This window comes from Furipterus horrens, unplaced genomic scaffold, assembly GCF_987537825.1.
Source record: "Furipterus horrens unplaced genomic scaffold, mFurHor1.1.pri manual_scaffold_4, whole genome shotgun sequence".
Lineage (NCBI taxonomy): Eukaryota > Metazoa > Chordata > Mammalia > Chiroptera > Furipteridae > Furipterus > Furipterus horrens.
In genome coordinates this window covers 52665020-52686164 of record NW_028327174.1, presented here as the reverse complement: position 1 = coordinate 52686164, position 21145 = coordinate 52665020, and the positions used below count along the sequence as shown (strand labels likewise).

Genomic DNA, 21145 nt, shown 5'->3' with positions numbered 1-21145 from the left:
GGCTGATCCAAAGGGGTCAAGGCTCCCCGATTTAGTTACAGAAGTGGTCAGAGTCCTGCATTAGGGCAGCTATCAGGCACCTGTTTTTGAAATAGTTTTCTAACATTTTTAACCTGCCCTCCCTCCCCAGAACTACCTGAGCTATAAAGGGCTAGTCTCTTCTGTTCCAAGAATGAGTGGCTTCCTGAAGTGATCAGGAAATGCAGCACAGCCCATTCTGAACCCAGGAGTGAGCCTCAGGGTCTTCTGTGCCTTGGTCACGGGGCTGGCGTGTCTCCCCAGGGAGAGAAGAGCGAATGTCCCAGCCCCTGAGGCTGCTCCATTGCCCCGATGGACCAGATCACCTTGTCCAGGAGAAAAAACTCAGCTGCAAGAACTGCCAGCCCCTGAAAATGTTCTCACTGTTGAAAAGGTAACATTGAGATCACTGCTACCAAGGCCTTGCTCAGTACAGAAAGCCCCAGAGAGTATCCCTCCTGGGGGGCCATGCAGTCATTTCCATTGTCTTTCTGGGGTCTGTTCGGGTCTGTTCCATTGCTGGACAGCTGTGGTCCTTAGAGTGACCCAGAGAGAGGCCCCTGGAACTTCCTTCTTGAGTCCAGATCTTTAAAGACACCCATCATATTCTTTTCAAGTCTCCTCCTTTCCCGCATGAACACCCCAGCTCCTCAATAAGACCAGATAATAGGGAGATGGGGCCTCTGGGGAGGAACCTGGGGATTCTGGATGAGCTCTCTTGGATAAAGCCAGGCATTTCCCCTGCTCCTTTGTGGCAGATAACTTGGAAGGAGGAGCCCTGGAAAAACAAATGTAGAAGATCTCTGAAGGGGATAACTCTCCAGGCCCCTAATTAGGAGCACAGATCAACACCCGATTAGACCCCTTCAGTCTGCAAGGGCAGCATATTCTGCTCACTATCAGAGGTGCTTTGTTGCTGTGAAGGGCTTGGAGATACCTGTTCTTGAAATTGCCTTTGGCCCCTGGCCCTTTAGCTGGAGGAAAAGATACAGTGGAGAGACACCCCTTTCCGGTGTCCAGAGCTCGATGGGATAAAAGGGGCCAGAGCTCTGAGTGTCCCATCAGTGTTGTCTCTCTGTTGGTGACTGCTTTTCTCCAGCTCTGTCAACCTCCCCTTTCCTACCATGAGTCGGCAACTGAACATCAAGTCCGGTGGTGACAAGGGTGGCTTCAGTGGGTACTCAGCAGTGGTGCTGAGGAAGGCCGTGGGCAGTGTGGCTTCTCACCGGGGGGTTGGCAGAGGAGCTGGGGCTGGCTTCGGCAGTCAGAGCCTATACAGTCTCAGAGGGGAGCGGTGTATTTCCCTCAATGTGGCTGCTGGTGGTGTACGAACAGGAGGCTACAGCTTCTGGCCTGGCTCTGGGTATGGAGGAGGCCGGGTGCCTGGCTTTGCTGGCAGCATGTTTGGCAGTGTTGCCCTGGGGCCTGCGTGTCCATCCATGTCCCTACCTGGGGGCATCCATCAGGTCACCGTCAACAAGAGCCTCCTGGCCCCCCTCAACGTGGAGTTGGACCCCAAGATCCAGCAAGTGCGTGCCCAGGAGAGAGAGCAGATCAAAGCACTGAACAACAAATTTGCCTCCTTCATTGACAAGGTGGGTTTCACAGGAGGAGCATAAGATAGTCAAGTGAGACATGAGTGGTGTCCAGCTGCTTGTGAGTGGACAGGGCATTGTGAATGGAAAGGTTGCTGGACCTCAGGAAGGGCTCCCTGATCATAACAGGGAGAACAGACCTGGAAGTTTGGGAGCACAAAGAAATAAGTGACTGTGTTGCTCTCTCTAGGGAGCAGGGAAGGGTGGGGAATTGGGTAAAGGGTAGCCATTCAGAAGCCTTGAGAAAGAAGTGATGGATTTCTGGAGGATGGCTGGATGAACCTCCAGCTTTTTAAATAAGATGAGGGGTTAATAGAATTCACACTATCTAGAGAGAAGGGCTCGTGATAGAGAAGAAACACATACAGACACAAGGCAGAACATCTCCTGAGTGCTGGGTCAGATGTCAGAAGAAAGCTGTAGACTCTCCTTTTTCAGTCATTGATTTTGTCCAGAAGGCTGTGGAAGGAGCACTTGCAAAGGGTCTAGTTTATATGGAATTCCATGAGGAGAGTCAAGACTTGAGTTAAATGACTTTAGGAAAAATCTATGAAACCTGGGAGTTAATGATGTTGATCCATGGAACATGACAGAATCCATTGTGGTTCCAGGTGCGGTTCTTGGAGCAGCAGAACCAGGTGCTAGAGACCAAGTGGGAGCTGCTGCAGCAGCTGGACCTGAACAGCTGCAAGAAGAACCTGGAGCCCATCCTTGAGGGCTACATCAGCACCCTGCGGAAGCAGCTGGAGATGCTGTCTGGGGACAGGGTGAGGCTGGACTCAGAACTGAAGAGCATGCGGGACCTGGTGGAGGACTACAAGAAAAGGTGAACAGGGAGCACCAAACATCATGGGTCATGTTCCCAGATGCTTCTGAGCTCACCCAATTTTTGAGCCACTTTATGAAGAGAGGGAGCAAGCTCACATCCTTTCTCTGGTTGGAGGGCAAAGACCTACCTTGTTAGATAAACTTCTTATCTGGTTGATAGGAAGAAGTTCCTATGCTCACGGATCCACTAACTGCTTCACTGACCAATCTGGGGAGCCTAATAGGCACCTGAAAAATTTCCTAGGATCCAGCAAGTAGAATGTAAATGACATAACTCAGGGACATAGGACTGCCACCACAAGCTTCTGCAATGCTCACCTCTAGAAGATCTTGTGGGGATTCTATATCCTGAGCACTTGCCCGACCAGAGGGAAGACTAGGTTACTTGGCTATTGGGACTGAGGCTTCTGCTCTCCTCTTTCCTGGCCCATAGGTATGAGGTGGAGATTAATCGGCGCACAGCAGCTGAGAATGAGTTTGTGGTGCTCAAGAAGGTAAGGGAAAGAAGAGCCTAAGGACTCTCTTGCACCCCCCATCCTAACCAGCTCTGCTCAGGACTTCAACCCAGGCCTCTTTAGGAGGGGCTAGTGCCTGAATGGGGATGGAATCATAGTTCTGGTCTCCAGAAAGTTGAAGAGGTAGGCCATATGCCTAGGAAATGGACAGAGACAGATAGGAGAGAATTCCGGTCTGGCAATTGGGAAACTCTGGTTCAGCTCAGCCTTCCTGTGTGACTTGAGGAAACTCACTCTGCCTCTCTGGGCCTTGTTTTCTTCATGTGTAACAGAGAAAGAGTAGTCTTCATTCTCTTTCCCTATTCCCAAAGATTTAGTGAGTCTGAGAGAAAAGCAATATTGGGTGATTTTATTCATTAATATGCTTTCCTTTGTGGGCAAAGCAGAAAAAAAAGCAGATAGCTTTGGGGCAGGGACAGGAAAACTGACAGAATGAGGGTTGTATGGACCAATGGCTCTGGGTTCCTCTTGGCAGGATGCAGATACAGCCTATGCGGTCAAGGTAGAGGTCCAGGCCAAAGTGGACTCTCTGGAGAAAGACATCAAGTTCCTCAAGTGTCTGTATGATGCGGTGAGGACACATCTTCCCCTCCCTATTCCACCTCTTTCCAGCTTAGAACTTCATCAGGCTCTTCCAGGGAGATGCTGATAGGAGGGATTTAAGATTAAAGTATAAAGGCTATTTTGATGGAAAGCTGCAAAATCCTGCACTGGGAGGCCATTCAAGTGTAGGATCCTGGTCTCCAGAGACCATAGACACAGGAGGTAATCTCATCTGAACCACGATAATGACCTTGCTCATAGGCAGGAAAAGAATGACCCTGTGAAATCCTACTAAAGCACAAATTCTTTTTTTTTTTAAGCTGTAGAGTTTTTTAAAATTAATTATTTATTTATTTTTAGAGAGAGGGAAAGGGAGGGAAAAAGAGAGGGAGAGAAACATCAATACGTGGTTTCCTTGTGCGTGCCCTCAACTGGGGACCTGTCCTGGAACACAGGCATGTGCCCTGACTGGGAATTGAACAGGGAACCCTTTGGTTTGCAGGCCAACACTCAATCCACTGAGCCACACCAGCCAGGGCAAGCACAAATTCTTGATGCTGTAAATTGTAGGAAATGTCTTCCACTGCCTATTGCCTGTATGGGGTATATCTTGCTACTGAGAGCCTTCTCCCTTGGCTCCAACAGACACATCTCCAGCACGCACTACCTGCCTCCACTTTAGCTCATTCTGCCAGGGGCCACAGACCCAGAAGACTGATGGGCACAGGAGGGAAGCTGGGAGACTCTGACTCTGTCCTCACTTATCAACTTAGGAGATGGCCCAGATCCAGACTCATGCCAGCGAGACATCCGTCATCCTGTCCATGGACAACAACCGGGACCTGAATTTGGATAGCATCATTGCTGAGGTCCGCACCCAATATGAAAAGATTGCCCTGAAGAGCAAGGCCGAAGCTGAGGCCTTGTACCAGAGCAAGGTGGGCACCAGGGCGACGTAGTCTTCCTCCTCCACCAGCCCCTCATTTTTTGGGAGGGGACATCTCCACCAGTCAATGGTGTGCTTTGTAGATGTGCTGAATGACAAAGTGGCTATAATGGATGGTTTAATGACATTCTGCCCTGGGCTTGGAGGGTGTCCTGTGCTAAGGCCAGAGTGGGATTGTGGCCTGCAGAGCTGCAAATGGGCTACCTCTGTGGAGCTGTGTGTGGGATCCAGGAGGCTGGGGTGATTTATTTTATGGGATTCCTGGGATGCAAGCATGGAGAAACCAGGGCCAGGTCTGGGAGCAGCAGACCAAATCTGAGCAGCTGCCTGTGAAGTGTAAAAAAAGAGTCCTCGGCAAGGATGATTATCAAAAATAAATTGTAGAACGGGTGTGAATGGGCATATCCAACATAAAGGACAGGCAATCCTCTGGTGGAGTCAAAAAACAGGTGCTCTTGTTATGAAACAAAAGTGTTTCCAGGGATTGGAGCATGTTGCCGTGCGGCAGAAGGAGGGTAACAGATATAGAGGACGTGGCTATGGGTGAGCTGGGGTGGGCCAGGGGGGAAGAAGAGGAAGTCAGAAACTCTTTTCTATCTATATTTTTCTTTTTCTTTTAAATCACAAATAGGATTTCTATTTGTCATCATTAAAAGTATAAATTTTAAATAGATTCTTGGACTGGGGTCTCATATCTATCAGCTTGTTCAGTTTTAGCACCTGCCTCATCCCCAATAGCTTTCCCAGAACTGCTACCTTTACCATGAAGCTCCTTGAGTCTTCCCAATGCAAACCTGGGCTTCTTTGAAATTTTGACTTTTCTAACAAAGACATCATGGAGCAGAAAAATAGATTGCCAAGCCTTTTCTATGTCTCTTCCAATGCTTTCTGGAATCAATTTATTGACCAGTTCTTTTAAGACCTTTGTCTGTACCTCTCAGGTTATGATATCCATCGTCTGCTTCCAGATTTGATGGAACATAAAAGGTCTTAATCTGATTGTTGCACTTCTTTTAGTAAAACCAACACAGAATAGACAGAGCACATAACCATCGGTAGTCTTGACATCAACATGAGCTTCAATCATGGTCTGCACATTTTGTCACGGGTAAGATCCATGCTATGGAAATTAGTCAGGCAGTTTTTGCCATGAACATCCTCAGTAATTAGCTTGAATTTTCTGAATGTGATTTCATTACTTCAAAAACACGACCCTTGAGACCATCAGTTGCAATTTGGATTCCTTGAGTTCTTGTGACTAGTGTTTTTCTAATATTTCTTACGTCGAACATGGCTGGTGCTGTCACATCACATCAATCTTTCTTAGAAAATGGACCAGACACTTGCTTCTTGGCTTCTTTTTTGCCACCTTTTATAAGTTGCTTGTTCTTGCCGACCTCCATGGTGCTGCTCAGAGAGCCAAAAGGCTAGGACCTCTTTTCTGATCAGTATGGAAGGACTTCCAAGAGGGGAAAGTAGAATTCTAGGAGCTGTCTTGATAAGAGAAGTTATGCTTTGGAGCAAAACCCTTTCAGGCTGTCACTGAGAAGACCCTTTACCTGGGGCTCTCAGGACTCCACTTCTGCCAGTTCTAGCATTCTTCCCAATAGTCACCAAAGCCCAGGAATAACATGTCTCCGTCTATGGCCTTGTGATTCCCTCTTCTCTGAAGGACTGGCCAAGGGGAGAGGGGAAAATTTGAGCTACAGGTCCCGAGCCAAAAGTCCCACCACTCTGAGGATATGTGCTGCCGTTGGTCCTCTGCCTAGAGGGTAGCGGTGGACAGTGGAACCCCAACTTGCTGTTTGGTAAATGTATGGAAGGGCTGAAAGACAATGTGTATTTCATGGGGGCAAGGACCTCACCTGTCCTGTTCACAGCTGTATCCCCAGTACCTGAACAGAGGCTGGTCTTTAAAAGATGCCTCTACAATGAAATACTAAATAAATGGAAAAGGTCAGAGCTCTTCTTATATTTTGAAGTGCTTTATAAATGCAAACTGCCTCTTTCCTTTATCCAGCCGAGGAAAGACCGTAGTCAGGGTGATGAGGAAAGAGGGCAAGCCCAGCAAACAGGTTCTGCTTAGAGAAGCAAGTAGACTTCTCAGTCAGAACCACCACCAAACAGCTGGAAGGATGCCCAGGTCCTGGCTTCGTCACCTTCTGCTCCGGGGCCACCTTCCCCTGGCTTGTTCTAGAGGTGGAAGGAAGTATTTGCTCAAGACTCTTCCCCTACCTCACAGCGGGGTGGACAGTCCTCTCTCATCACCAACTTCCTATCTCTGGGAAACAGATCCAGGAGCTGCAGCTGGCAGCTGGCCAGCATGGAGACAACCTTAAGAAGACCAAGAGTGAGATGTCAGAGTTGAATCGGCTCATTCAGAGGACCCAGTACGAGACTGCCAGTGTGAGGAAACAGGTGGGCAGCCACACCGCAGAGAACTCCAGGGTCAGTTGCACCCTCTGTGATGAAGAAATTGGAGCCCACTCTTTAGTAAAAAACAAATCTCTCCCACTTGGGGTTGGGAGCCCCTCAGCCATCCAGAGTCCTTCCTTCCCAACTTGCCTCAGTACCCCTGCTGTCAGAACAGGCACCTTGCTCAGAATTGAGAGGGGCCTGGAGCTTATTTCATCTGACTCCACAGTCTAGACAAGGAAACTGGGCTGGAGAGGAGAAGTGACTTGCTCAGGGTCTCTAGTTGGTTATTAACAGAACCGGGATTAAAATCCAGGTTTCCTCTTTCTTTTCCCCTCTTTCTCAGATTTGTCTGTGTGCAATGAACCTGCCCCATGTCCCCTTCAGATGTGACCCTCTGAGGGCAGGCCCCACACTTCCTCCTCCCACTGGACACTCAATTTATGTGGGGTGTGCATCCAGGGCCCCTCAGGGTGACTGAGCGAGAGTGACAGCAGATAAAGCACTGCGGGCCCCCTGCAGTGTGCTACAACACCATTTCTATTTCACCTGAGGGCCCTATCATACCTGGAAGCAGTGAACCTTAATCGCTGTGTCAGTGGGGAGCTGATTTTATGGGGTGGAGAATCCTTCCTGTGTTCTCCCCAAAGAACTCGATTAACTCTTCTAATGACAGAACTGCCACACTGAAAGACCAGAGCCTGCTCTCCTCCCTGTACCTCACAGTTTTCCATACCAGGCAATGTTGGGAACATGGGGACAGCCTCTTGGCTCTGCATGCAGACTGCTCCTCTCCTCCTTCATTAGTACCTGTCATTGCAGGGTTACTAGATGTTCGTCAGAGCCCAGTTTCTGAGGCCATGGGTCTAACTTCTGGCCCTTAACCTCCTGCTCTAAGGAAAGACTCTTTGACCCATTCAGGTCAGACTTGGGGACATCTAGACAGATCATCCTCACAGGGTACTGGAATAGTCTAGAAGCACTTATGATTGGTGCTGATGGTAGGAAGGGTTCCTGCTGGGAGAGGTCCTACAGGCAGAAAAATTCCATCACGGTGGCAGTTGGTGTGTTATCTGATCCTTACAAGCATCCTGGCTGGGGTCTCAGCATGAGTCTTCTGGATCTGACATATTTGGAACCTATAGGCATTGATGGCCTCAAACCCCAGGCACTAGACAGCTTTTCAAACATCGAAGTCTCTGCTTGCTCTCCAGAAATACAGCTGGTCAGACAGCTTCTTATGACAGCTTTAAACATCCATCTGCAACAGAAATTAGAGGAGACCCAGGTTCTGGTGTCCACTCTACTGTCACCTTGGGCCTTATCTGCAAAGTGAAGGGGTTAGGCTACCTAACATTTAAAATCTAAAAATTATTTTGTGTTTTGATGACCTCCCTATTCTTTGCCTTTCAGTGCATCAACCTGGAGGCGGCCATTGCGGATGCTGAGGAGCGGGGGGACAATGCCCTGAAGGATGCCCAGGCTAAGCTAGACGAGCTGGAGGCCGCCCTGCACCAGGCCAAGGAGGAGCTGGCCCGGATGCTGCGCGAGTACCAGGAGCTCATGAGCCTGAAGCTGGCCTTGGACATGGAGATCGCCACCTACCGCAAGCTGCTGGAGGGCGAGGAGTGCCGGTGAGCGGGTGAGGGTGGGGGATGCCATGGTGCCAGGGGAGAAGAGGCTGCGGGTGGCTCTCCGCTGGGATGAGGAGCTATTTGGGAACTTCCTGCAAGGGGAGGTCGGACGTGAGCCATGACACACAGGTGGTTGGTGGTGCTGTGAAGAGCCTGCGGGGCCAGACAGACCTGGGTTTAATTACTGGCTTTGTCACATAGTAGCTATTTGGTTTTGGTAAATCATTTAGTGTCTCTGTGTCTCTATTTTCTCATCTATAAAATGAAAATTATAAGCTCCATCTCATGGGTTGTTATAAGGATGAATTAAAACTCTATATCCATAAAAACAGGAGCCCATCAAGGCTTAGCTGAATCTGGACACATCCCTGAGGTTTTCTCCTGCTCTAACTTTCTGTTTTTTAGAATGTCTGGTGAGAATCCATCCTCTGTGAGCATCGGTGAGTAACCCTGAGAGATGGCTTGGGTGGGGTTTCTGGCTGGCTGGGGAAGCCAGGGAACCCCAGGATAAGGCGGTGCCACCTCCACTCATTGTCTCCCCCAAGTTGGGAGTTTCTGGTACTGTTGTGAAGGTTCTCTGACTTCAAAGGAAACCTAGTTCCCTGTTGTCCCATGGAAATAGGGACTGAAGTCATGCCCATCCCATGTCCTTTCTAGCTTTCTCCTGGGGTGTTGTCATCAAGAGGAAGGGTTGAGGATATGGCCTTGGGAGCCAAATGGTCCTAGAATCTCCAGGAGGATAGTGAGCCTGTCTGTCCTGTCCTGTGTGGTCCTCACCTCACAAAAAGCCAGGCCCACAATAGGGTCTCGATTCATCGTAGTGGTGTTTCTTGATGCTGAAGGCTACTGCGGGATTCAGGGGGTTGGCTCACTTGCTGACTGACCCCACCGCCTTCCTTCCCTGCTTGGCTCCTTCTCCTCAGCCTTCATCAGCAATGCAAGCAGCTACCACACTGGATCCCCTGCCAGCCCCAACCTCGGTGCCAGCGGCACAGTGGGAATCTCCAGCAGCACCTGGAGTGAGCAGACCGAGACCAAAAGGGCACGAGCGGGGGACCCTAAAAACTCCCGAGGCAAGAGCATCCCAGTCAATGCCCCAGCCAGGAAAGCCACCCGATAAGCCACATGGCCTCACTCACTTCAGCACCTCAGAGAAGAGAGGCCCTTGCCACTGCCCTGCCTGAAGACACTGCCTCACCCCAATACCTCCCCTGAGTTGAGTACTAAAACCCTCAGCCATCTGTACCATGCTCTATCTTACTGTCAAGGTCTGATTGGAACTGTCACCTCTCTGTTTCCTCAGGTCCCATGTGGACTTTGTGACTTCTTGTTTTCTCTGCTGCCTTCAACTGACAGGGGTCTTAGGGGAACAAGCTATAATTATCTTTTTGGCCCTGCTCCCTACAGAGAGCATAGAAGGGAGTGAGAGAGAAGGAGGGAGATGGGGGAGGGGAGGCGGAGGGTCTTTGCAGAACCACTCTATTATTCAGGAGAACATGTGTATACTCTCAGACACCAGCTGTGCCCATATTCACAAGGCCAAGTGAAGGAAAACTGGGAGTCTTCTGCCACCTGCACCACCCATCCAAACTTTATTATCAGTAATAGCTTCTACCACATGCCAAGAACCTACTACATGCCAAGCTCCCTACCTGCATGGCCTTTAATTTTCACCCATCCTGCAAGATACAATCAGCATCCTTGGGATGGATGAGAAGCCCCATCCTCTGAGAGGCTGCAGAACTTGTTCCTGTCACCCACCGAGTGCCAAGGTCAGGAGACAAGCCAAATCTAGCTGACCCTAGGGTCTATGTTCTTTCCATGGTGTGACACTGTCTCTTTAACAAAGGGAATGTCAAATCCATGATTCTTTTGATGAAGGTGGCAGAGCTATGCTGTATTTTTGTCAAGGATGGTGGGTATGTATGTGATTTATCTTTGGTTTTCTTTCTGGGGCTGTGTCTTGCAGTAGTTTCTGACTCAATCCCTATTGTCAGGAGCTGTATTCAGTGAGAGAAATTTGATCTGTTTCTGGTGGTACCTCCCAGCCTGGAAATCATGGTTCTTGATGTAGATATTCCTAAGAATGACAACACCCACTTCCTCCTTTGTTTGAGCCAAGGACTCTGAATTTCTGCTGTATATTCAATAAACTGCCCCTGAGTAATGTCAGAGGTGTCCTCCTGCCAGTGTGTCAATCTCTCCAAATTGCCCGTAATGATAATATGCCCTACGTCACACGCACACAAGCCTTTTGGGAAGATAGAGGCAGACCAGAGCAGCCTGCTCTAGGGGTAATCTCAAGCTGATGGGAGAGATGGACACACCTGCAAAGCCATTCACTCATGCAAACCAGGGAGGGGCAGTCCAGTGCAGCAATGCTGAGAAGTGACTAGAATGGAGAAATTAAGCAAGGAAGACTTCCTGGAAAAGGAAAGGAATTTTACCAAGTAACCACAAAGATGAGCACATAGATTAATGAAGAGAGAATTTAAATTTCCCCATCTCAGTAGGTTTGGGTGTAGGTTTTGTGTGCTGGTTTTTGTGATAGGTGGGAAGTCTCAGATTTTCTGAAGTCAGTAGTGGACTTCCAAGTTCCTCAGCTTTGGCTGGGAGAATTCAGCCCTTTAGTCAGTTTTCTGATAGGTCTCATGCTACAAATTTGCATGGAGATGTTCCCCCTACAGCTCTCAGGACAACAAGGGTGGGGCCTAGTGAGGGTGGGCCTCTGGTCCCAAGCTGCCACCTCCATTGACCTCACTGTGCCTTTCCAGTAGTAAGGAGGTCTTCCTCTGTGTGTGCCAGGATGCAATAAACCTCAGGAAGGACAAGATCCCAGGAGTCTCGTCGGCTTTCTGCCCAAATGCCTCTCTCTGATGTCACTGGGTCATCACCGTGACCACTGGCAATAGTGCCCTGGGGTTCTGTAGCAGCTTGGCCACTAACAGTCACCTGCTACTTTCAGACCAAACCAGTGGCTCTTAACCTGGTGACTCATGACCCCTTTGAGATCTGATGAAAGTTATGGACCTTTTCCCTTGGAAAGTGTACAGAATTATGTCTGCATGTTTAGAGGTTCAAAGATTCCCCCCACCAAAGCTCATCCAGGGACTCCCTGGGTTATGATCCCCAGAACCAGAACCCCTCAAAGTCCTTCCCAGCACTGATGCTTTGCCTTTCCCAGAAGACGAAATTCCCAGTGACCCAATAAGAGGAGCTGGGGTGGATGGGATTCGCATCTTGAAATAGCCTTTAGAGGAATCTGTGAGCCACCCATGGAATTGCCTCTTTCAGGGCCTCAATGTAGGCATTCCTTTGACCACTGAACTATGAGGACTGAGTGCTATGCCCAGCCCTGGATGCACAGTGAAGGACCCAGAGGATAAGGAAATGTGATCTCGGGGGACAGAGGTAATGTGTCCTGTGCTGGGGTGTTGAGGATGGCAGAGGGGCAGTCCAGCTTGAGAATTGAAGAGATTCTTTGTTATCTGGGCCTTTTAGATCCTGAGAAGTGCACTGGAGTGACTATGCTCTTTCTTTAGGACTCAATTTGGAGATTTCTTTGAAGTCCAGTAGGGGAAAGCATGGAGTGGTGACCGACTTCAGTTCCATAGGTCAAGCTTCAGTATGCAGGGCAACATTTACTGCTCCTTTGAGATTTTGCTCAGGTACCCATTCTACCTAGAAGCCTTCCTAGACCCCCAGTTGGGCTGAGTGCCTATTGTCTAGGACCTTGCAGTACCCAGTGCTCACTTCCACTCTGATATCTCTACATGGGATTGAGAAGATCTCTCTCTGTGACTGAGTCCATCACCACCATACCTGGGGTCCCCAAGGACAAGGACTGGCCTTATCATTTGTTGGGCTTAGCAATTGGTAGACACTTAAGGGAGAGTCACCCAACAGAGACATAAAGAGAATAATGTTCTTAATCCTTCTATCCAGCATGATTTATTTAAAAGGTTTCATGGGGTAAAACCCACACATCTATGACCATTTTGACAAGGGTGCCAAGACCATTCAATGGAGGAAAGAAGGGTCTCTCCAATAAATGGTGCTGAGACAATTGGATATCATCATGCAAAAGAATAAGGTTGAACCTCTACTTCAGACCATATACAAAAATTAACTCAAAGGTGGATCAAAAACCTAAATATAAGAGCTAAAATCATAATACACTTAGGAGAAAACATAGGGCTAAGTCTTCATAACTTTGGATTTGGTGAAGGATTCTTAGATATGACATCAAAAGCACAAGCAACAAAAGAGAAAATAGAGAAGTAGGGCTTCATCAAAATTAAAAACTTCTGCACCTCAAAGGACATTATTAAGAAAGTTTAAGAATGGAAGGGCAGATAAAGAGCTTCCCAGAAAAGGTAAAGCTTAAGGAACTCATCATCACCAAACTATTATTATATGAAATGTCAAAGGGACTTACTTAAGAAAAAAAAGATCAAATTTATGAACACTAAAATGACAACAAACTCACAACTATCAACAACTGAATCTAAAAAATAAAAACAAAATCCAACTAAGCAAACCAGAATAGGAATAGAGTGATAGTCATGGGGATCATCTGGAGGGTTATCAGCTAGGAGAGGGAAGGGGGAGAAATGGGGAAATGGTGCAGGGATTAAGAAGCATAAACGGTTGGTACAAAATAGACAGGGGTAAGTTATGTATAATATAGGAAAGGGTGAAGCCAAAGAACTTATATGTATGACCCATGGACATGAACTAAGGGGGGTGGGATTGCTGGAGGAAAGGAGGGTACTGGGAAGAGGGGAGCTAAAGGGGGGAAAATTGTGATACTGTAACAACATAATCCATAAAATATACTTTAAAAAAATTAGGTTTAAAGACAACCCACAGAATGAGGACATATTTGCAAATCATGCTTCTGATAAGAGTCTAGTATCCAAAATACATAAAGAACTCTTAGTCCTGGCTGCTGTGGCTCAGTGGATTGAGCGTTGGCCTGTTAGCCAAGTGTCGCTGGTTTGATTCCCAGTCAGGGCACATGACTAGGTTGCATGTCAGATCCCCAGTTGGGGGCGTGAGTGAGTGGCAGCCACACAGTGATGTTTCTCTCCCTCTCTTTCTCCTTTCCCCTCTCTCTAAAAATAAAATAAATAAACAAACAAACAAATAAATAAATAATTGAAATTTAAAAAAAAAGAACTCTTACCACTCAACAACAACAAAAAAACAAACAGCCCAATTAAAAAATGAACCAAGGGCTTTAATGGTCTTTCTTCAAAGAAAACATACAAATGATCAACAAGCACATGAAAAAATGTTCAACATGATTAGTCATCAAGGTAATGCAAATCTAAACCACAAAGAGATACCATTTCACACCCACTAGAATCACTGTAATAAAAAATAATGGAAAATAAAAAAATGTTGTTGAGGATATGGAGAAATTAGAACATTTCTACATCGCTTGTGGGAATGTAAAATGGTTTAGTCACTATGGAAAACACTTGGACAGTTCCTCATAAAATTAAACATTGGATTGTCATATGACTGAACAATTCCACTCCTAAGTATACATATCCAAAAGAGTTGAAAACAAGTCCTTAAACAAAGACGTGTACATGCATGTTCATAGCAGCACTATTCACAGTAGCCAAAGGTGGAAGCAGGCTGCTATGGTCTGAATGTTTATGTCTCCCCAAAATTTGTATGTTGAAATTCTAACCCCCAAAGGTGGTGGTATTAGGAGGAGAGGCCTTTGGGAGGTGCTTGGGTTATGAGAGTGGAACCCTCATGAGTGAGATTAATGTTCTAATGAAAAAGACCCACAGAGCTCCCTAGCACTTTCCACCAGTGAGGGCATAGCAAGAAATAGCCATTGTCTGTGAACCAGGAAGAATTCGACTATGCTGGCACCTTGACCTTGGACTTCTCAGACTAGAACTGTGAGAAATAAATTTCTGTTGTTTATAAGCCACCAGCCTATAATGTCTGTTGTAGGAGCCTGAAAGGACTAAGACACAGTCCAGATGTCCATTGATGAATGAATGGGTAAAAATTTTTTTGGCATATTCATATAATGAAATATTATTCAGCCATAAAAAGGACTAACATACTGAAACATGCCACAGTGTGTGGATAAACCTTGAAAACACCATGCTAAATGAAAGAAGCCAAACACAAAAGTCACATATTGTATGATTCTACTCATCTGAAATGTCTGGAATAAGTAAATCCAGAGGGATTTGGCGGTTGCAGAGACCAGGGTAGAAGGAATGGTGTCTGCTCGGTACTGAGTTTCTTTCCAGGATGCAAATGTTTGGAGCTAGGTAGAGTTGGTCATTGCACAACATTGTAAATATACTACATGTTACTGAAGTATTCACTTTAAAATGGTTAATTTTATATTATGTGGGTCTTACCTAAATAAGAAATAAAATTCTTCTTTGAGGGAGAGGGATTGCAGAGAATTGGCCAGAGAAACTGTGTTCCTGGACTTTGCTCTCAGCTTTTCTACCATATGGGAAATAGCAACCTTAAATAAATAAAGGGAGAGCTTTTGGGGCCAGAAGGAGGATGGAGATAACTTGCCCTCCATTTGATTGATCAAAGGTAAGGCTGGGGGATTTGGGGACCTCTCTCTTCCTTTATCCCCATATGAGAGCACAGAGAGGTTGCTCAGTAATTGGCAAATGAATTACTGATTGCAAAAGAAGATGGCAGTCATGATGTGTGCACCCTATCTCCTGGAACGTCATTCACCCTTTCTTGCCTCTCCTCCCTGTGCTTTTCCCTCTGCCTCTGACCTTCTCATTTTCTGATCTTCACAAATATTCTCTCTAGGTTCCAAACTTGGTGTAGCACAAAACTTTAACTAATTCATTTATACTCATTGATAGAGAAAGTCTCATTGAAATGAATGCTCTGTGACCTTGAGAAGTCACCTTGTCCATCCTCCTGCCCCTGGGAAGGATGTTCTTACAGACCCAACTAGTCAGAACTTCTCCTGCCTTTATGGTCTCAAGGATGCTGAATGAATGAATGAATTTGATTCCCTTACTTGGTCACCAGCTGTGTGTCACCACATCCCCTTGTGGCTATTATTGAAAAAGAACATAGTGAAAATAAGACAATCAGTTCTTGCTTACATGCCACTAGTGGAGAAGAATGGGAGAATAGAGATCTGCAAGAAATAACTAATTCAAGTTGTGGCCGATTGTCAGGTGGATGGTCATCAAAAACCCATGTACACATACATAGACATGTGCTTGTTGGCACACAGGTTCATGTCTATGGAAGATATTGAAAATATTTAACACTTGGTACAATCAGGTACTAACCCATCACAATAGATGTCAACCACAGACAACCAGAAAAGCTATGCCGGTCCTTACTTACTGGATACCCATTTTGCTCATGTCCATGTTCACACCCATGCACATAGAGATGTGCACTCACACACAGATGTGTACCCACACACATTTTCTGAGTTGTTGGGGCATGTCTATCAGCAGGCAAGAAGCATCCACAGTTCATACCACAAGCACTGCAGCCTGTGGCCACAAGAGCAGAGAGCATTGTCTGGCCTTGGAGAGACCCATTATATCATTTTAGGTTGGAGGAATGCACACAGCACCTAAACAATAGAGTCATGTGCAGAAAGATGAGGGAGGGTATAGAAATCTGAGAAAATCGAGGACGGCTTGGGGAAGCTTTCTAGAGGTGTGTCTTAGTTTGTCTTGAAGGATAGGATGAGCCTGTCCTGGTGGGTGGGAGGCCGGGAGAGCAGCTCCGAGCATGATATCAGGGAAAAGCATGATGGGTATGAGAAACATGTAATTGTCTCATAAGCAGCCCTGCTCCATCTTCACCCAAGTCCTGAAATTACATGTTTTATTCCGAAGAGCAAAGAAGGTTGAGAAGGGAGCGAGGGGTCAGATCTGGCTGGCCAAGGTGTGGGAGAAATCTGAAGTGGACTTGCAGGATAGGTTGAAGGGGTCAGATGGGCAGACAGGAAAGGACTGCCCAAGAGGCCACTGCCAGAATTTCAGAAGGAAAGAGGATTGGGCTCAGCCCGGGCCATGTGGTGGTCATAGATACAGAGGAGATGGGGCAAGAGAGGGCAGGTGACTTTCTGAGGGCGGGGAGCATGTGGGCAGATGGGCCATGGGCACTCATTGTGTGGCAGAGTCCATGTGGGATAGGAAGTGTGAGCTCAGTTTTTAACACTGTGGTGCAGATATAGGAGGGAGAGCAGGAAATAGGACCCAGAGCTTGTGCGAGGCTAGAGTTGGGCATGTGCGCCTGCACTGGGCATTTGAACATGAGAAAACCAGGATGGTGTGGAGGCTGAGAGTGCAGATTACAGCCAGGCCGCCTGGGTTGAACCCTGGCTCAAATCCTGTGTGGCTTTGAGTGAAATACTTAACTTCCTGCTCCTCAGTGTCTTCATCTGTAAAATGGGGATAATAACAGTACCTGCCTCACAGGGCTGTTGTGAGTTAAATGAGTTAATAAAGGTGAAGAGCTCAGAGCTCACACTGTGTATTAGTTGTTATTATTTTTATTATTATCATCATCATCATTATTATTTACAAGTTGCCTGCCATCCACCTTGGGGAGTAGGTATTAGTATCCCCCTTTTTGGAGAAGTGGAAACAGAGGTTTAGGAAGTTGGGAGACCTGCCCATGGTCACACAGCAGGACCAGGACCTGTGTCCTCAAAGCCCCAAGAGTATACACTTTACCAGAGGCTTGGGGTGAGCCTGGAGGAAGGAGATGGCCAGCAAAGCTCAAAGAAAGTGCTTCCAGTCAGGGAGCTGAGCAGAGGGGGTGGGGCTGCTCAGGAAGGCACCTCTCTGGCAGCCACAAGGCTGAAGGGGAGCTGAGCTGAGTGCCTGGCAGGACAGCCTTCTTCTCTCCTTTATATCCCAGCTCCTCTGGGGTGAGCTCACCTTTGGTCCTGCCAGCTGCAAACCTACTGAACAGCTGTCCTGTCCCCATACAAGTGGCTCTGACTGTGGCCAAGACCCCAAGGGACAGCGCTCCATCCATCTGGCTTGGGGGTGAGCACCCTTGCCTGCCTGAAACTACAGGAGCATGCGGGGGTGCCTGAAACTGCAGAAGGATGCGGGGGTGCGAGGAGGAGAGGGACTCGTGGGGGTTCACAGACAACATGCTCATTTCCTGGGTCGGTCTGCTGAGGAGAGCTGGCAGGACCTGAGCTGACGTCATCCAAACAACCCAGCTCATTCTCTCTAATTTTGGAGACAATTATTTGCTTAGAGAACCACCTGCCTCTCTCTCAGCACCTCCAGCCTCTCCCAACCCCTACTACTCCTCCCCACACAGCAGTTCGATTCTGTTTTCTGGAACATACATGGTTCAGACTCTGCCTGGCTCATGAGCCCTCAGTGGCTGCCTACCATTTACCCTCTCCCATGCACTGCTTGGGACCTGGGATCCCTCCCCCATGGTCACCCTTCACTCCCATGATTTCTTCAGCTTGGAGGGCCCTTTCCTCAACCCCCTCACTCCCGCCAGCCTGGGCTGTTTTCACATTTCCTCACTGCCAGTCCACTCATGCCTTCTTCCTGTCCAGTAATCGAATTCAGACCCCCTCCTTTAGGCAGCCCTGTGGCGTTAGTGTCCCTGGGTCCTACGTCTCTACTGTGCATTCCCTTTTCTTCTCACTCAGCAAGGACCATCTTGCATTATCCTAGATTTTCTCACCCATCTCTTTCTGAGACCTTCTCTGGAGGCTTATCAGACCCCAGAACACTGGATGGGGAGCAACATGTCAAAACGGTCATCTTCACAGACACAGGACCAAAAATACAAAGAAATTTGTATGAACCAAATAAAACATTTTAGCTATAAAATCAAGAGACATACAAATGTAGTTTATTTAAGACACAATTTAACTTTTTTTCTTGAACATCCAAGCTAGATGTTCCTGGGAGCTTCGGGCTTTGATTCTCTGATCTGATGTACTTCCTCCCACTGTTTCACAGATGAGTAAAGCTGCGGCGCGGAGACTTCCAGGCCTGGCCAAGCATCACTCAGAATTTCATTCCCATGAGCAAGCTGGAAGCTCCACAGAAGGGCAGGAAGGGAAAATGAAGCTAAATTCAGTAGACCACATCCTGTCTCTCCCTCCAGCCTGAGAGGCCTCTCAAAGCAAGGAGCTCTACCTTTTTCTGCTCCAAGTCTCCCCAGATCTCAGTGAAGGCCAGGCAAGGGCCTTCGCAACCTCAGTGAACTGTGGCCCTGTCCTGGTTTCCTTCAGTCCCTCCCTTTTTCCCTCCAGCAAAAACACAAGCACCCCAGGAGCCCCACCTGGGCCCACCCTTCCTGTGGGTGGCCTAGAACTCTCCTCCCTTCTGCTCTATCATCATCTTCATCAACAACATTGGGCGTTTCATGCCTAATGGCCAGTATCTGATTAACTAATTCACACTACGATGTTAATGACTTGTTAATAGCTTGATGAGATGTTTTTTTTCCCAGAGACACCGGATTTGGAGGGATCCAGAAACTAAGTTCTTTGAGGGCAGGACACTTTGCATTGTCCCCCTCAGCACTTGGTAAGTGCTTGGTAAATAGCTGATGAACGGATCAAACCAAGAGACTTAATGTTTGAAAAGTGCTTCCTACTGAGTTTTGTACTTGGGAAGCACTTGTTAGACAGTGGCTTTATTATTATTATTCTAACAGAATTTTTTCATGATCAGACATGGTCTGAATGGAGAGATCCCTTGAGTCTGGGACCTCTGGGAAGACTCCCTTTCCTTGTACGCTATCAGTAGATGACACTTCATGGGACTGGGCTGATCCAGACATCCTCCCCGGGGAAAGGAAGCAGAAAGGAGGAGAAGGCAGGTTGACTCCTAAATTCTGCTTTACTCTCTACTTTTAGTAATGGATAAAATTAACTTTTATTTTCTTTATTTTCAGAGATAGGGGAAGGGAGGGAGAAAGAGAGAGAGAAAAACATTAATTGGAACGCTCCCAACTGGGGACTTGGCCCATAACCTGTGTACGTATGTGCGCTGACTGGAATCAAACTGGTGACATTTTGGTTCACAAGCCAGTGCTCAATCCAATGAGCTACACCAGCCAGGGCAGTAATTGATAATATTTATTGAACATTGAATATGTACTAGGTACTTACCAAATACTTTATGTGTATTAACACATGTAATCATCACAACTATCCCAGGAGGACTTTTTGATCCCATTTATAGTTGGGGAAGGTGAGGCTTAGGGAAGTTAAGCAAAGTAACACTGTTGGGTGGTTGAGTGGAATTAAGACTCCAGGGGAATCTCCTAGAACCTAGGCTCTTATGTAGTGCCATTCTAGGTGGGTGCCGGCCCAGCAACTCCTTGAAGATGCACTGTCCCTGCTGTTTATTTGCCGTACCAACAACTATTGGCCCTCCCACACCTGGGAAGGGATGTCCAGAGACTGGTCCTGGGCCCTGAGCAAAGGCACAGAGAGAGGAGGCAGCTGTGGGGACACAAAATGCTTGCCTGGGCCCAGTCCCTACAGAATGCAGTATCCTACACACTGGTGTCCATGGACAGAGAAATCCAGGGCACAAAGGAGAGGAGATGGGGCTAAATCCAGGGGTTTAAACAAGATTTTAAAAGAGCAGAAGGATTGGATCAGAAGAGATGGGGAGAGAGGCTGTTCTGGGCTGGGTAGGAACAGTTTGGTAAAATTTTGGAGGCCTTTGAAGAGGAGGCCTGTGGAGGAGCAGGGGCAGGGGGCGGGGCAGAAGCAGGGCAGCAACTGTGGGACATTGAAGGTTGGGCTGGGGAACTGTCATGCAAGTCAGAGAAACACACAGCCAGCAAAGCCACAGTGGGGGATCCCGTATGAGGACTGGGTTCCGAGAGCTGTGAGACATGTTTAGTGTTAACCACAGACTCCTCGTCCCCAGCACAGGGCACCATGCCTGGCACACAGTAAATGCTCAACAGAGGGTCACAGCAGGGAGAGCCTAAGGGCGGGAGGGAGGAGTACACTAGGTTGTCCCGGATCTTGAGAACCTTTTACTTTCTTTACAAAGAAAAACTAAAATGACATGTGACACAGCCTTCAGAGGAACCTCGTGGGAGCTGCCCACAGAGTCACTGTCCTTCCAGCATATTCCAAGGATGTGCTAAGGGCTGAGGTAGACTTGGGTTATGCTGGCCCAGGAATACCCCTGGTAAGAGGGCAGGGTTGGGGGAGTAAACAGATAAAGAGATTGCAAAAGAGAAGGGGAAGGATGGATGGAAGATGGAGAGGAGGGATGAGAAGGGATGGAGAGAAAAGACAGGAAAGAGAAAATCTGGTGGTTTCAGTAAGAACCATGAAGACAAAATGGCAAGGGGAAGGGTTAGAAAGATGCTGGGGACCGGGAGGGAATAGATTCTGGGTCAACCCTTGAACAAACTGACAGAGAGCCCCACGCCAGCCTGGTTCCAAATTCTCCTCCCTCCTGTGGCCCACCACCACCCCAAAGTCCCAGCATACCATAGGGCCCCAGCAGGGATTTGGGGGAGTAAAAGGGGCCACAGTAGCAAAGGCTGTTATGTGGGAGGACCAGAACCCGTCCCCAGAGCCAGGGACACAGGATGGAGGGGGCAGCAGGCAGAATGTGGGGCAGGGATCGCAGGGACCAC

General features: G+C 47.7%; 1 protein-coding gene and 1 pseudogene across 1 annotated transcript; one reads left to right on the top strand and one right to left on the bottom strand.

Moving 5' to 3' along the window:
- Positions 1-1116: 1116 nt before the first annotated feature.
- On the top strand, positions 1117-10646 carry KRT74 (keratin 74). Its single transcript, XM_090275569.1, has 9 exons — positions 1117-1613; positions 2225-2439; positions 2875-2935; positions 3432-3527; positions 4273-4437; positions 6738-6863; positions 8274-8494; positions 8900-8934; positions 9418-10646. The coding sequence occupies exons 1-9, from the start codon at positions 1143-1145 to the stop codon at positions 9612-9614; spliced, it is 1587 nt and encodes a 528-aa protein (XP_090131695.1). The 5' UTR covers positions 1117-1142; the 3' UTR covers positions 9615-10646.
- Positions 5110-5848, bottom strand: LOC150011806 (small ribosomal subunit protein eS1 pseudogene; annotated as a pseudogene).
- Positions 10647-21145: the final 10499 nt, after the last annotated feature.

Coding starts and splice junctions, on each gene's coding strand:
- KRT74 (XM_090275569.1), top strand. CDS start 1,143: ATGAGTCGGCAACTGAACATCAAGTCCGGTGGTGACAAGGGTGGCTTC. Junction 2,440..2,874: donor GTGGAGGACTACAAGAAAAG/GTGAACAGGGAG, acceptor CCTGGCCCATAG/GTATGAGGTGGAGATTAATC. Junction 8,935..9,417: donor TCCATCCTCTGTGAGCATCG/GTGAGTAACCCT, acceptor CCTTCTCCTCAG/CCTTCATCAGCAATGCAAGC.